This window comes from Lagopus muta, chromosome 3 (assembly GCF_023343835.1).
Source record: "Lagopus muta isolate bLagMut1 chromosome 3, bLagMut1 primary, whole genome shotgun sequence".
NCBI classification, from domain to species: Eukaryota; Metazoa; Chordata; class Aves; order Galliformes; family Phasianidae; genus Lagopus; species Lagopus muta.
Genome location: NC_064435.1, coordinates 5,422,288 through 5,437,480, shown reverse-complemented (window position 1 = coordinate 5,437,480; position 15,193 = coordinate 5,422,288). Strand labels below are relative to the sequence as shown.

Below are 15,193 nucleotides of genomic sequence, written 5' to 3'. Positions count from 1 at the left end.
TTTTCCAGAAACATGCAGATGTGGCAGTGAGGGACATGGTTTAGAGGGCTTGGTGGTGATGGGTCAACAGTTGGACTTAGATCCTAGTGGTCTTTTCCAACCTTAATGATTCTATGCTTCTGTAAAATGGTTTACTTCAGGACTGAATTATTACTCATTTTCAATCCTTTTCAAGTCACCATACTGTCTATATTTGGAAACTGGATGTTGTGCACATTTTTTCTTGGATAGGACAATTGGTAGCATGAGTATATTATCATCCTCCATAAACCTCCTGCTCAGGGCTGTTTGTAAGCATTTCCTTCCAGAAAGGGTGAAGGAATTATAGAGGATACGAAGAGGCTATCGGCATCATTTGAGACAATGTTTAGCCATATCAGAGCAATGAATAGCACTTCGTGTACTGGAGATGTGTGTAAGATGTATGGTGAACATGCAGGGATTTTATTTTCTATTGCCCTTTTAGATCAAAATTGGGATTAAGCTGCACATATGAGTTTTAAATAATGACAAATCAAGTCCTCCTGATGTGCTGCAAGTCATCTGTTCCACTCTCTCATTGCAATTTCTCATCGCAGTTTCCAGAAAATTGTAGGGAATCAACAGAAACTCAGCTCAACCAAGTGCTCTGCCTCAGGAGAAAAGTAAAATAAAACCAACTACTCTTAGTGTGGTTCCTGCATGGAAAGAGGACTAAATAAACATCACCATAGCCTGAAGAGTAGCATCAAATCATCCTGTCATAAAACCAAGGTACTGATTGGAAAGTGTGTGCTGCTCTTGTTTAATGTTCTCTTGCTTCTGTCAGAGACTTGTAGGAAATGTTCCTAGAACTCTGTTGTCATTTCTATGCTGTGACAGCAGCAGCAAAGCTGGCCTCACAGTGTGATGGAGGCACAAACTGTCTGCTCTGGTCTCATCCAAGAAGCTACAGAGTACCACACACCTGCAAAGTCACCAATAGGCACAGTATGTCTTGCAGCATGGCCCTGAAGATTTCTTCGTCCTAATGAGCTATAAAAGATTTGCATTGTTCAGGAAGAGAATGTGCCCTGCACTCTGTGCTACACAGTTTCACTCTCAGCATCATACCTCTTGCCTTTCCATATTTTTGTGTGCTGTTCCAGAATTTTATAGCACCAACGTGCTAGGAAGGCAGCATGAATAGCATCTCTAATAGCAGAACAGAAATGTCAGCTTTCTCCCCATTTCTCCAACAGGCATCTGAAGTGCTTTCCTCATTTGAAAATCTACCCGCTAAGAACCAAGCTTACAAATTCCCTGAGCCTACTATTCTTCCTTTGGGCTTTTCCCCATTTAGATGCCTTCACATATAGGAATAAGACCAGCAGTTTCATCTGTTTCCCATTAATCGCCTTGTTCAATCCTTGGATCTTCTAGATCTCCTTAAGGAAATTAGGCAAATCAGGCTTAAAATTCTCCTGGAACCTTTCCCCAGCAGTGAAAAGCTGATGGTGGCTGTTACTTTGTATATTGGCTTCAGAGCTCCTTATGTGACTGGATAAATGAGTCTATTTTAGTAGTAGTGATTTTCTAATCTATCAGAAAACACTAGGGATTTCACCAGAGAAGGAACATTTTTCAGGAAAAGCTATAAACATGCTTTATGTATAGACAGAATTCTAAGAAATGTAATAAGAAGGAATGTAAAAAGGTTTTACTGCTATCAGTTAAAAATTACATCTAGTTTTGTACAGGTCTCCAGAGTTGGGCACCCATCCTAGAAGACTGAGTAGGAAGAATAGACATTGTCAGAGATGCAGCAGCGCTGGAGGGAAATGCTTCATTTTCATTCACATCTACAGGTTTTTTCCTTTAAAATTGACAGTAAGCAGTTCTTCAGAGAAAGACACCAAACACCGAATGGGAATGTTGCATAACTGAAAATGGTCCCTGCAGATGAAAGTATCTGTAGAGCCCTGACATTCCATTTCAAACTGTGTGAAATTGTCACCCTGCTAGCAATGGCTAGAAGAACTGAGACTGCAAGCTTATTTGGCATCTTTTGCCAGACTTAGTTTCAATTTTTACATGCTCCGAAGATCACTGATTCTGGTTTACAGCCTCTGTTAAATATCTTGCAACACATCTCTTCTAGAAATTGTTCAGTTTCAGCCATTCTTTTAAATAGATGCTTCCATGAGGAAAGATTTCAAGTCAGTTCTTGCTGAACAGTTCATTGTTTCTAATCTCTCCATTGCCATTACTATGACAATCAAGAGCCTGTGCAAAGCCTCAACTAGAAAATATCTTTTTTTCATTTGATTTGCTCTCAAGTTTGGTCTTATTAATAGTCTCATTCCACCTGTGCTCTGCACTGATTCCCCTGTTTAGCATTAGCTCATGGCTTGTTCTCAGCTTCCTCAGAGTAACATTTTACAACATAAAAATTTCTACCCATTTCCCTAAGCAGACCACTGTACAATCAATTAGAACAGCTCCCACACTTACCAGCTGGCCTTGCAGTTCTTGCTTTGCTCGTTGTTTTATCATTCCTGAGAAGTGTCTCCTCCTATCAGTGATATCTGGTTACTCTGTGGTGTTCAAGCTGCTCTGGCGGTGTGTGTGGAGAAGAGGCACCTTGCTCACTCAGGAGGACTGAAAGGCTTAAAAACCCTACAAAGAGATAAGAAGTGGGAGATTAGTGTCAACGTTTCTGTGCTCACGTAGGGAGATGGGTCCTGAGCAGATTCTGTGTGCTAAAAAATAACCAACCCAATCCAATCCAATTGTGTTATATTCTTCTTGCTCCATTACAGAGCAATATTCTTACTTCAGTTTAAGCATTCATCTTAAAGTGAGTTCTCTTTCTCTTATTATGTGCTTTTTCATCCTTTCATTCTTTTTTCATTTTCTTATGTTCCATGCTTGTCCTTTACATTCTCTTTACTCTTTGCACTACTGCTTACAGCCCTAAAATCCTCAAATCATGCCTGTCCCTAAATTAAGGTGTTTTTTCCTAAAACAGTGCCCTGAAATCTGTGTTTCAGCATGTAAGTAGAAATTATCTGATTGCAATCAGGATCACTGATGAGCTTTCTGGGTATGCTGAATTTCTGAAAGCCCTGTCAGTTATGTTACATCCAAATCATAGTGTATGGTAGACTGCATAAGATCAGTCTAGTAGCTTACAGTGAGATATGTGAAGCAAGAGGCATTTCAAGCCATGTCAACCCACTTGGATGCACCGAATCTGCACATTCACTACACAGAGCAGAAGATTCTTGTTAAGAAATTTCAGTCACATTGGACATCTTAACAACAGCCCTAAGCCTGGTCCTTTGAGACCAATTTCAGGTATGTGCCCAAAAGGAAAAAGAAGAAATTGAGGAATTGAAGGCAAGAGACAGCCAGCCTACCAGATTTAGAAGATGGTGACAATAGAGGTATGGCTAAATTAGCTCAGTTAGCAGATTCTGTGAGAGTGGGCTCTGACCAACCACTGAACAACAGTAGTGTTGGATATCTTGAAATTGCAAAGTGAAAGGTGGGAACAGACCAGATCTATGCTATGTCTCCACTGTGACACCAAAGCTGCTGTCTTAAGCTAAAGTTAGCAAATTCTTAGGATCTGGCTTCCTCTAATTGCATCCTATGAACAGTTTGTCCCTGTCAGCAGCCCTTTTGGAGGCACTGGATGAAGCCATAGTCAGTGAGTCCTCATTGTTAGCTGGTGGCATTCTGCATGGCAAAATGAGCATCCGAGTTCAGGCTTGTTCCTTCCAGCAAGTTCTTAAATCAGCAACAACATGATGTAATTTTTGACTGTTAATTTGGAGCTGCTTAGATGCCATGCAGTCTCACTTATCCCTAGCCCTACTTCAGTGTTTTCTTCCTGTGTCCCACCATCTGCAATTTTTGCTATTCTATAATATAGCCCCATAGTGAGGCCATCAGAATTACCTGACACTCTGAACTGTGCAATGTAGCACTCACAAGTCTTTTTGTTCTTGTTTTTTTTTTCCAAGAGAAAATCCTAATTCCCACAATTTTTCATCTATTTTACAGATTCTTGATTGGAGAAGATGCAGATGTTTCCCATTTGTCCATTGCCAACACATCCACTGACAGATGCTTGGCAGCATCAGTGCTTATTTTCAGCCTCTCATCAGATGTACTGATGAATGTCATGTTCACAGCACTGTTGTCTTTGATGTTTTTCTAAGCTGTTCTATTGTGGAAAGCAAAGCTATTCACAATTTTGGTCGTTGTGCAGTAACCACAGAGTGGTTCCTGAGCCTATTTATATTTCTTTTCTATCTTGAACAAGAGGACTGGGGCTTTTATCAGAACCAGCAGGAACTGATCAATTCAGTTCCAGGCATCCAGGGAAGAAAGAGGAGAACTTCAGAAAGACACTGGAATTTAATCAGGTTAAACCTATACTTAAAAAAATGAAACATGCTTGGATATGTGCTTGTATACTGAAGCCAATGTACCTGTTGCACACCGTATCTATGATAATACAGTGTATAGCCTGCAAAAGAGAGTGACTGCATGCAAACTGCCTCCTTTCCATGGTTCCTGGAAGTTCCTAAGTGCCAGTCTGTTCCCAGGAACTATGAACTGAAAGCATGTCAGGGAACAATCCAGCATTTCAGTAGCACAGACATCCTACTGCCAGTGTCCCAAAATATTCCCTGATGCTCTTGGATTAACTAGAGCAAGATATATATCAGAGGGTCTGGGTGTAGAAGATAATCTGTTAGCAGGGTTGGAGGTTACAGCATAAAGATAAGGATTTGAGCACTGCATCTACCCACCCCAAATTGATGGTCACTATCAGATTGTACAATGAGAGAATTCAATTTTGCAACAAAGGGTGATTACCAATGTTACTGGTATCATTGGTGACACCAGCAACTCTCTTCTGCTTTCAAGAGTCCATGACCTCAATCTGCAGTGACTTTATTGTTTTTGTGGGGGAATATTTTCAAGGTCAGAAATGAATATCTGATGTTTTCTCACTATGCTGTTTATTCTTGGAGGGCAACCATCTCCCCTGTGAATATAGTGAGTGTATCATCATCCCTGCTGTGTTATGCATGTTTCCCATCTAGCACTGGGTAGCAGGACTGTCACAGGGAAGGAACCTGGGGGAGCTGTATATGAGCATCAGCTTTCAGCAGTAACCATGATAAACTACATCCAAACAGTGTGGGACAGTGGAGATAGTACATGGACCCTTAATATCATTCAGATTATACCTGTGAACATGATTTCATGTAACTGCATGAGAAAACTCTATGGGAAAATCCAGAGCAGTGATACTGTTGTGTTTGTTGTCCATGCGGAAGACAAAATGGGAATGAAAAATTCACATTGACCAGTTCTCATCATACAGGGAAGCACCTCACATATAAGGCAATGCTAATACTGCTCAGGATAGGTCCTTGCAGACTGTGATGGGTAATGCCTGGAAAGATTCAGCAGTCCCACTGTCTCTTAAAAAATTGCAAACCAAAACATAATAAAAAGAGGAAATAAAACTTTTCTAGAAAATAAAACAATAAACTCTTCATTTGGCTGTAAACACAAATATATGAGCTAAGCACAGCACTGTAGGAATTAGTTGTTTAAATTAGTTATCACTCTACTTCAGGACTTTCCATTGACTGTGCCAGGATCCACTCCACAGATAACATGGTCCATAGGACAAGTCTTTCGACCCCCATGAAAATGGGCTATTGATTTTTTTTTTTTCATTTAAAATACTTTTCTATCTCTGATGTATTTTGCTGCTGTTTGTCTGAAGTCCGCTGAGTTGCACTGAAATGAACAGAGAAGAGATATGTGCTTACAGTTTGCCATAGAATTGCTTGGGCTGGGAGATTTCAATACTAAAAACAAGCAAGGAATGCCTAAGCACATTTTTTTTAATCACTTGCTCAGTGTAATGCAGCTCATGGGAGTAAAGCAGCTTGTGAGCCAACATTATGTTTAAAATCTTCCTAAATCAGAGCTTGGAATGGACTTTCTGGCTTAGGAGTCAAATAAAAAGTATTGGTATGCACCAATAGATTATCAAGACCTTTGGGGAACCCCTGCTTGTGTAAACTGACATGAATCTTTTTAAAAGTATAAACTTAAAAGATCCAAAAAGTATTCAAAAATGGCATCCAACATCATCAAAGCGGCGCGGAGGTTTCCTGAAGGATCTACCTAACTTGACTGTTTCAAAAATATCAGTTGCAGCCCACTTCCCCATGAACCATCAACTCATGAGCTCTCTCTTAAATGCTTTCGTGTGCACATACAGCAACAATAGTACAGTCATGCTTAAGCTCCTTATGCCAGTGCCCTGTTCTGACTTTTCACCTGACTTCAAAAAAAATCAGAAATTGCCTCAAGCACAGTTCTCAAAAATTGTGTGTGGGGGGGAAAGAAGGTGTCTATTGAGGAAAGATACAAAGAAAAAAAAGAGGATTTGTTTTTTCAAAAGAAATAATATACAAAATCTTTAGTATGGATGAAGAATAAAGGAAAAGCAAAAGAGAAATGACAGTGCAGTCTGAAATACAATGGAGATGAAGGATAATCAGCTTATGGGTTGCTTTCATACAATAAATAAAATCATGCACAATTTTCAGACACCCTCAGATCTCACTGTCTTCGAACAACATCCCTTTTGTAAGCAGATGCTCACCCAAGCAGACGTGTATTGTTTTCTGCCTTCCATTATGCATCACTGTAGACATCAGGGACAAATCCAGTCAGAGTGGATTGTCTTATGAAGATGATAAATAATTTTAACTGCATCCATTGTATGCAATGTGCTGAATTACAGAGTAGTTACAGTCTGTACACAAGAAGGCTAGGTGACCTCTTACACCTAGAGGTGTTCAACTATGAAAATATGCACACATAGCCTAAATTAATACATGAAAGTTTCACTTTAAAAAAAAATCTTAATTTTCCTCCTTTTTCCTTTGGTACTACTCATTCTTCCAGCATCTGGCTGTATCCTGCAGCTGATCCATTCCTCAAGAAGAATTGAGGCTGGGATTTTATGACTTGTCCAAATCCTGAGATATCTGCCGTGTGCAGTGTGATATTTGTGATGAGGGTTTCTTCATCCTCTCTTCTCAAACAGATGTAGGCCAGTTATATGACTGCTAGATAGTTGCAGTCATAACAAGAGTTAAAATCAGCTCAATGTAGGTAAGTAGAGGCAAATCCTCAGTTTGGTCTGACTCAACCTTGACTGTCAGATCAAGGCAAATATTATGACCTTTAAGTAGTAATAGCAGAGATCATAGCTACTGGGCTACATAGCTTTACTGTGATACATATGGCAAGAGTTCAATTCCAAAACTTTCTCAGCTGGCTCTAGAAGGAGATACTTGGGTTGTTGCCACAGGCAGCTCCTAACCATCTGATTAGAGCTGACGTTTCCCACCTCATGTATCATCCTGGCTGTTTTTCCAAACCTCCCTGGGGTTCACATCACAGCTGGCTGCTCCTTGGCTGCTCTTTTGCTGCTTGAGCCTGGTTCTTTACTCTGCATCTTTCCCAGCCATTGGATCAGCATGAAGTTTTTATCATCTCCACGCTTTCCAAGTGTCTGACTGTAGTCTTCAATCACTGCTAAAGACCAGCTCCAGCATTCTAATTATGAGGTTTGCAGTGCTTAAAAAATGTTGCTAGAATTTTATTCTACACTGTTGTGCTTTCTACTACTTTTAGCACTAATTTCAGCTTCTTCTGTAATAAACTTGCGCACACTGTAACAAAATCCCATGGTTCATCTTACATTTCTTTGTATCAAAAAGTAGTAACTTCCTGTGAATTTCAAACCCAATAAAGTATTTGGATGTGGTGCTCAGAGACATGATTTACAGAGGTTTGTTAGAGTTAGGGCAGTAAGGTTAGGTTGTGACTGGACTTGATGATCTTGAAGGTCTTTTCCAATCTGAGAGATTCTATGATTGTATGGTTCTATCAAACTCTTTTTAACTAACTTCAGTCTTTATGTGATCACAGACTGCAATAAATCAGACACTGCATTTTTTGGAGGTTTATTTCAAGTGTGCTTAAAAACCTGGAGTTCTTACACAGAATAGCTCCCAAAGCCTTTGACCAAGAAAGCTCTCACTGAATGGAAAGGCTAATTGCATACCACATACTTTGGCTCACTAAGTGCACATGAATTAAGCAGACCAAAAATCAACTTTGTTATCCTCAGCCTATTAATTTACTGGTGTTTTGTCTTTACAAACAATGGAATCGCAGAATATCCCGAATTGGAAGGGACCCACAAAAATCACTAAGTCCTGGCTCCATGCAGGACCAGCCAAAATCCAAACCCTATGTCTGAGAATGGCGCCCAAAAGCTCCTTGAACTTCATCAGCTTGAGGCTGTGCCCACTGCCCTGGGCAGCCTGTTCCATGCCCACCACCCTCTGGTGAAAAACTTTTCCTAACCCCCCAGCATGGCCCTCCTCTGACACAGCTCCATCCATTTCTCTCTGAGTAACGACTGATGGAGACTCTGACACAACATCACTGTCTCTTACAGAAGAGACAGGCCAAAACGGGCGTACCTACTTTGGTAAATTTAAAAGGAGAACTGGCTTCAACAGATGAAGAGAAAGCCGAGGTGCTGAATGAGTTCTTCACCTCGGTCTTCACTGGTGGCCAGGATTCTAGTCTTTTTCACGTCCCTGAACCCTGCATCCCCAAACCTCTATGTGGGGACCAAGGAGGTAAATCCCTCCCCACTGTAAGGGCAGAGCAAGTCCGAGAGTGCCTCCTTAGACTGAATGAATACAAGTCTATGGGGCCGGATGGCGTGCATCCCAGGGTCCTGAAGGAGCTGGCTGAGGTGGTTGCCGAGCCGCTCTCCATCATATTTGAGAAGTCGTGGCTGTCAGGTGAGGTCCCGGACGACTGGAGGAAGGGTCACGTCACTCCCATATACAAGAAGGGGAGTAGGGAGGACCCGGGGAACTACAGGCCGGTGAGTCTCACCTCTGTGCCTGGGAAGATCATGGAACAGATCCTCCTGGACAACATGCTCGATCACATAAAGAATGAGCATGTGATCCGAGACAGCCAGCACGGCTTCACCAAAGGAAGGTCATGCCTAACTAATCTTGTGGCCTTCTATGATGGAGTGACGGCATTGGTGGACGAAGGGAAGGCGACTGATGTCATTTACCTGGACCTGAGCAAGGCCTTTGACATGGTCCCCCACCACATCCTCATCTCCAAATTGGAGGGAAGTGGATTTGATGGGTGGACGACCCGATGGATAAGCAATTGGTTGAAAGGCCGTAGACAGAGGGTGGTGGTCAATGGCTCTATGTCCAGGTGGAGGCCGGTAACAAGTGGTGTCCCCCAAGGGTCTGTCTTGGGACCGGTGCTCTTTAACATCTTTATTAATGACATCGATGAGGGAATCGAGTGCACCCTCAGCAAGTTTGCTGACGACACCAAGCTGAGTGGTGCGGTTGATACGGTGGAAGGAAGGGATGCCATTCAGAGGGACCTCGACAGGCTGGAGGGCTGGGCTCGGGTGAACCTGATGAGGTTCAACACGGCAAAGTGCAGGGTTTTGCATTTGGGCCGGAAGAACCCCAGGCACCTGTACAGGCTGGGAGGAGTGGTCCTTGAGAGCAGCTCGGCAGAGAAGGACCTGGGGGTCCTGATGGATGAGAGACTGAATATGAGCCAGCAGTGTGCTCTGGCAGCTCGAAAGGCAAATGGGATCCTGGGCTCCATCAGGAGAGGGGTGGCCAGCAGGGACAGGGAGGTGATTGTCCCTCTCTACTCGGCTCTTGTGAGGCCCCACCTGGAGTACTGTGTCCAGGTGTGGAGCCCTCAGTACAAGAAAGACATAGAGATTTTGGAAAGGGTCCAGAGGAGGGCGACTAAGATGATCAAGGGGCTGGAGCACCTCCCCTATGAGGACAGGCTGAGGGAGTTGGGCTTGTTCAGCCTGGAGAAGAGAAGGCTGCGGGGTGACCTCATTGCAGCCTATCAATACCTGAAGGGAACCTACACCCAGGAGGGGAGTAAACTCTTCAAAAGGGCTGACAACAGCAGGACTAGGGGAAATGGTTTTAAGTTGAAGGAGGGAAGATTTAGGTTGGATGTTAGGGGGAAGTTCTTTACTAGGAGAGTGGTTAGGCCCTGGAACGGGCTGCCCAGGGAGGCTGTGGATGCCCCGTCCTTGGACGTGTTTAAGGCCAGGTTGGACGGGGTCCTGGGCAACCTGATCTGAATGTGTATGTTTGGTGGCCCTGCCAGGCAGGGGGGTTGGAGCTACATGATCCTTGGGGTCCCTTCCAACCCGGGTGATTCTGTGATTCTGTGATTCTGTGATTCTGTGTTTCTCCTCTGTTGAGCTGTAACTTCTGTCAGTCTAGTATTTCAGTCTCATAACACAGCTCTAGATATCTTCCTCCTTGCCCTTGAGGAAGATTGCTGTCTTTTGCAGTCTTAATGCCTGCAGGACTCTCTGATGCCTCATGCAGCTTCTATGAAATACTCAGGAGATGAACTTATCTCCCTAGACTGTACACCATGTTCAGCACTACTTATAACTGATGTCTCATTTAGGTTTGACAGTTTCTTCTCCAGTGGCCTCACTGGGCCACTTCAGAGGCTGTGTTTAGATAAAGCAGAAGGCTGTAAAAATGACCATTCCTCTGTTTAAAGTTTCTGTTACTGTGTTATCTTTTGAAAATATTAGTTGATGCTGGTGATTTGTAACGTGGATACTTTTGCTATTATACTCAAGCTAAACAATTGCAAGGGGAAGAACATCTATGTTCTTATTAACTAAAACTGCTAGCAAACTTAAATATATGTTCAGTTACTCAAACTTTTTCCTTTTTTCTGGAATTCATCAATTGCAGCTGGCCACTGTGCTGCTCAGTGTCCATACAAGGCACACAGAATGAGACTGTATTCTTATTCTTTTTTTTTCATTTTTTTGGTGCTGTCTTAGGCACATCTTCCATGACAGTAGTAACTAGCTGGAGTCATTATCCCTTAGCTTATGTTTAGGGTTGGAATAGCTGGGCATCTACAAGATGCATCCACATTACATCTGTCTGATTTTTGGTCAGATCAAGCTGTTAATGAACAGGCATAATCAATATATTGCATGTTCAGCAAGCAAAATGTGTTTGTTCAGATTAACTGTATCTTGGTCCTGACTGCCAAACATCCATGTTCTTGATCAGTATCCCTTTATTTCACTAGAAGGGCTTGGTTTACATCTGGGTGAACAGGAGATAGCTTCTCAGCATGAGCCCCAAAGGCCTTTGAAAATGCATGTTGCAGCTTTTTATGTCTCGCCATCTCATGAAGGGCTGCTTTATGCTTCTAAAACTTCACATGATGTGTTTGTTTTTCACATCTTTTCACCTTAGCCTCAGTGTAGTTTAATTAATTAATTAATTAATTAATTAATTTTTTTGCCTATCTCTTCTCATGATGATTACCTTCTTGGCCAGTCTACTTCTTCCTGTCTTTCGTTTCCTTTAAGCTGAGTCCCTGCATTTTTCATCACTTTGCTGGTTTTTTATATTGCTTAGACAAAAAGTCTGAGGTCTGATCACTGACCAACTCAATGCTGTTATTACAAAATTAGTAAAAGACTTCTCTATAGGATTCCAGGGTGTTCTGGTCAACTACCAAAGGATCCAGGCATGGACAACCAAGGAGTTCTTGGCATCACCTGTCTCTTCTGTTCTCTTCTCCTCTCATTCCCCTCAAATCTCTGCTGTCTAAGGAGTTATGTAGGTTGCTCTGAAAGTAATCTCTCCTATATATTTCCAGGGAAACACTTCTGAAACCCACCACCCAGTGCCTCACTGTGCTGACATCCACAGTTTGGTCTTCAGAAATATTCACTAAATTCTGATTAATGTCAGTGGGTGTTATTTCACTGGCAGGAGGAATTCAGTGACATCCCTTTGCTTCATACACACTTCCATGACAGATGCCATTTTGTCAGACTGCCCTTTGCTGCCATCTGTCACATGGCAACAAAATGTAATGGAATATTGGAAGGAAGGTTCAACTCCAAATGCCACACCACCAACATCCACTTCTGATGCTATGGGCCCACATAATAAAATAGGAGACATCACCTTCAGGGCAGCCTTCATATATAAAACTTTCCAAACTTATGCACTTTCTGTACAAGGTAATACACTCTGTTTGAAATTGAAATTACAGATGGAAATCATTGCCCATTCCCACTGGACTAATGCAGGATTGATTGTTCCACACCGAATATTATCCGATTTGATCATGAAGAACACAAATAATAGCTCTCTTACTGCTTTTCCTGGGAGACTTTGCCACATCCTGATCAATGGCTCTGTAAGGAGTTTGAGCTGATAATCAGATTCTTTTTTTTATCTCAGCTTTAAATTCAGCCTACTACTCTGAGTTACTTTTCATTGTATGGGCCTTAATCAATTCATCATTATTATTGTTGCTGTTTACATTAATGAAGTAAGCAGTGGAATTGCTTGGCTCCAGTGCAATTATTGCCATTTATATGAGTATAATAAAAATCTCCCTTGCAATGAGGAGTTTATAATCTCTTTATAACTCAAGATAAGAGGCTGATGCAAACACTGAGGACTTACAAGACAAGGTGATGACACAACAAATCAGTGTAACAAACCAGCCTCCAAAATAAGCAGTCTGCCTTTCTGAAACCTGTTGTCCATTATTTCATTATGTAAATACTTAAAAGCCATTCAGGGTCATGACTGCTGTCCTTTTGTATTTATATACCTACAGCCTCTGCCCCAAGAAGTTCACAGTAACAGGATTATCAAAGATATATATAGGCATGTACGTCCTTGCCTCCTGCACTACATTACCAGGTGATATCCATGCATCTTTCTGAATCTCAGCAAATGAATTGATCTCCAATGAGGAATTCAATCTGGACTCCATCAGGTTAATCCTCACTGAAGTAAAACATAACTGTTGACTTCGAGTTAAAAATATGAAAGTTTGGAGAACCACGGAATCATAGAATTGTTTGATTTTGATGGGACTTTTAAAGGTCATCTAGTCCAACACCCCTGCAGTGAACATAGACATCTACAGCTACAAAAAGAGTCATATATGATCATTGTTCTGTCTACAGGTCTTTCTGGCATAAATGGAGTGTATTATGTGTAAAGCCACCAACTTCTGTCCTTTTATCACTCTCAGGTTTTATTTGAGCTGTCCTTGAATTTCTATGTCATAGTAAGAGAACAAAGAATCCCCTACAGTGGGGGAGTATCCTTCCTGAGTATCCTTTTCTGAGTATCCTTCAGTATCCCAAAAGCTACCTTTGCACCTACAAGGTCCCATCTTCTCTGCTTGAATAGATTCGTCAGGCACCTGGACCCTGCAAAATTCCCTTTCAGCTGCCTGTAGCTGCATATATCTGCAATGACAAATGCAACTGCCTTCTGCAGACAGCATTATTTTCTTATTGTAAGGTACAAAGCTTCCAGAGCAATGTCTAACAACCACTCTCGAGTTAAATGCATGAGTATTAAGTGTATCTTCATAAATTTGCATCCTTTCATCCTTTAGAGTTAGAAACATCTCAGTCTGTCACCATATCTTTGTCTCCTGCCTTCCTGTGAGACAAGCAGGCTGTCAGCCTTTCACTATCTCACATTAGCCTCACTTACTGAAACCCCTCCTTTCCTTTCAAGCACAGTTAAAATTTAGGCCCCCTTTGATTTTTTGTCATTTTTAGCTTCAGAGGAGTACCACTTTCTAGCTGAATGGAGCAATCTCAATTCTGGATAATTCCTCCCTGTAATTCATGGCCAGCTGTTGCTATGTAACTCCTAAGCTACGTACCTGGAATGCTTTATCTGTGTGATGGCTTTGTCTTTCTTGCTTGCTACAGTGCCTTTTTGCTTCAGCCTGACTGAAGAAAAAGAAAAAAAAAAAGGAAAAAAACAAGGACTTCAACCAGGTTATCAATTTAATTGTAACTAATGGTGCATAGAGAAGAGAGCAGGTCAGCATGATTTAAATAATATTTGAATAAGTTAGGTGTGGGAATAAAAGAAAAAAACTGTTCAGAGCAGAAGCTGTGGAGCAAGATAAACAGCAGTTAGGTGCAAGTCTCCAGAGACTGATGAAATATGCCGTAAGATACAACAGGAACAACCACTAGTAACTGTTTTACTGTTGGAAGATAGTACCAGAAGAGCAAAGAAGAGCAAACATCATAGAGAGAAAAACAAATTACTTATGAGCCAGCCTAACTTTGTTTCTTGGAAAGAAAATAGAACAATTAAAACAGTTGCTACGTAAACATCTAAAGGAGAAGATGACAAGAAACAACCAACACTGGTTGGTCAAAAAACAGATTACCTCCATCTAGCCAAAGACAATTTACCTGGTGAATATGAGGAAGCATAAACCATTGCATTTTCCAAGTTGAAACAGAGGATTTTTTCTTCATAGTGTCACTTCTGATGCATTGTTTTGGTTTTAGGAGAAAAACAATGTTGATAACACACTGATGTTTTTAGTTCTTTGTAAGCAGTGTTGTACAGAGCCAAGGACATTCCTGTTTCTCAGTTCCTATTAAGGAAGAGCTGTGGTGTAGGGGTGGAGGGGATAAGTTGCTTGGAGAAGACAGAAGAAAGACATGACTTTAACTGGCCAAAGGAATATTCCAGGCCATATGATACCATATGGAATGAGTGTTTTGAAGGGAGGTGGGAGTCCATCTCTCTCTCTTCTGCTCTTCAGAGTGCTAGAATATATATATATATATGTCATAATTGTAATTATTTTCCTTTTATCTATCTTAGTAAATAGTTTTATCTCAACCCACGAGTTCTGTCTTGTTTTTTTTTTCTTTCAATTCTCTCCTCTATCCCTCTGGGAAGAGACAAAGTAATCAAATGTCCGTGTGGTGCCACCTGATGCACTGAAGTCTGACACATTGCTAGCTCTACTATTATGCTCCATTGCCACTGTGAAGTTTGCAACTTCAACTTCTCCAGTTGTGGAAATATATTTCTATAGACATTCAACAACCTCTTACCGGTAGATCATGAATTTTTCATTTCATTTAAATTGTAATGATTTAACTTCAAAAAAAAAATAAAATAAAATTAACTTCATAGCCTAAGTTGACAGCTTATTGCACTTCTGAGTTAGTGTAATAGTGATG

General features: G+C 41.4%; 1 protein-coding gene across 1 annotated transcript in view; it reads right to left on the bottom strand.

The window, feature by feature from the left end:
* Positions 1-14,943, bottom strand: part of LOC125690546 (uncharacterized) — a 30,601-nt gene extending 15,658 nt beyond the window's left edge. The window contains exons 1-3 of the mRNA XM_048938963.1: positions 14,408-14,943; positions 13,861-13,930; positions 2,473-2,637 (exon numbers count right to left, since the gene is read on the bottom strand). Of these exons, the coding sequence (XP_048794920.1) occupies positions 2,473-2,514 (42 nt within the window). The 5' untranslated portion in view covers positions 2,515-2,637; positions 13,861-13,930; positions 14,408-14,943. The remainder of the gene's footprint in view (positions 1-2,472; positions 2,638-13,860; positions 13,931-14,407) is intronic.
* Between the last annotated feature and the right edge of the window lie 250 nt (positions 14,944-15,193).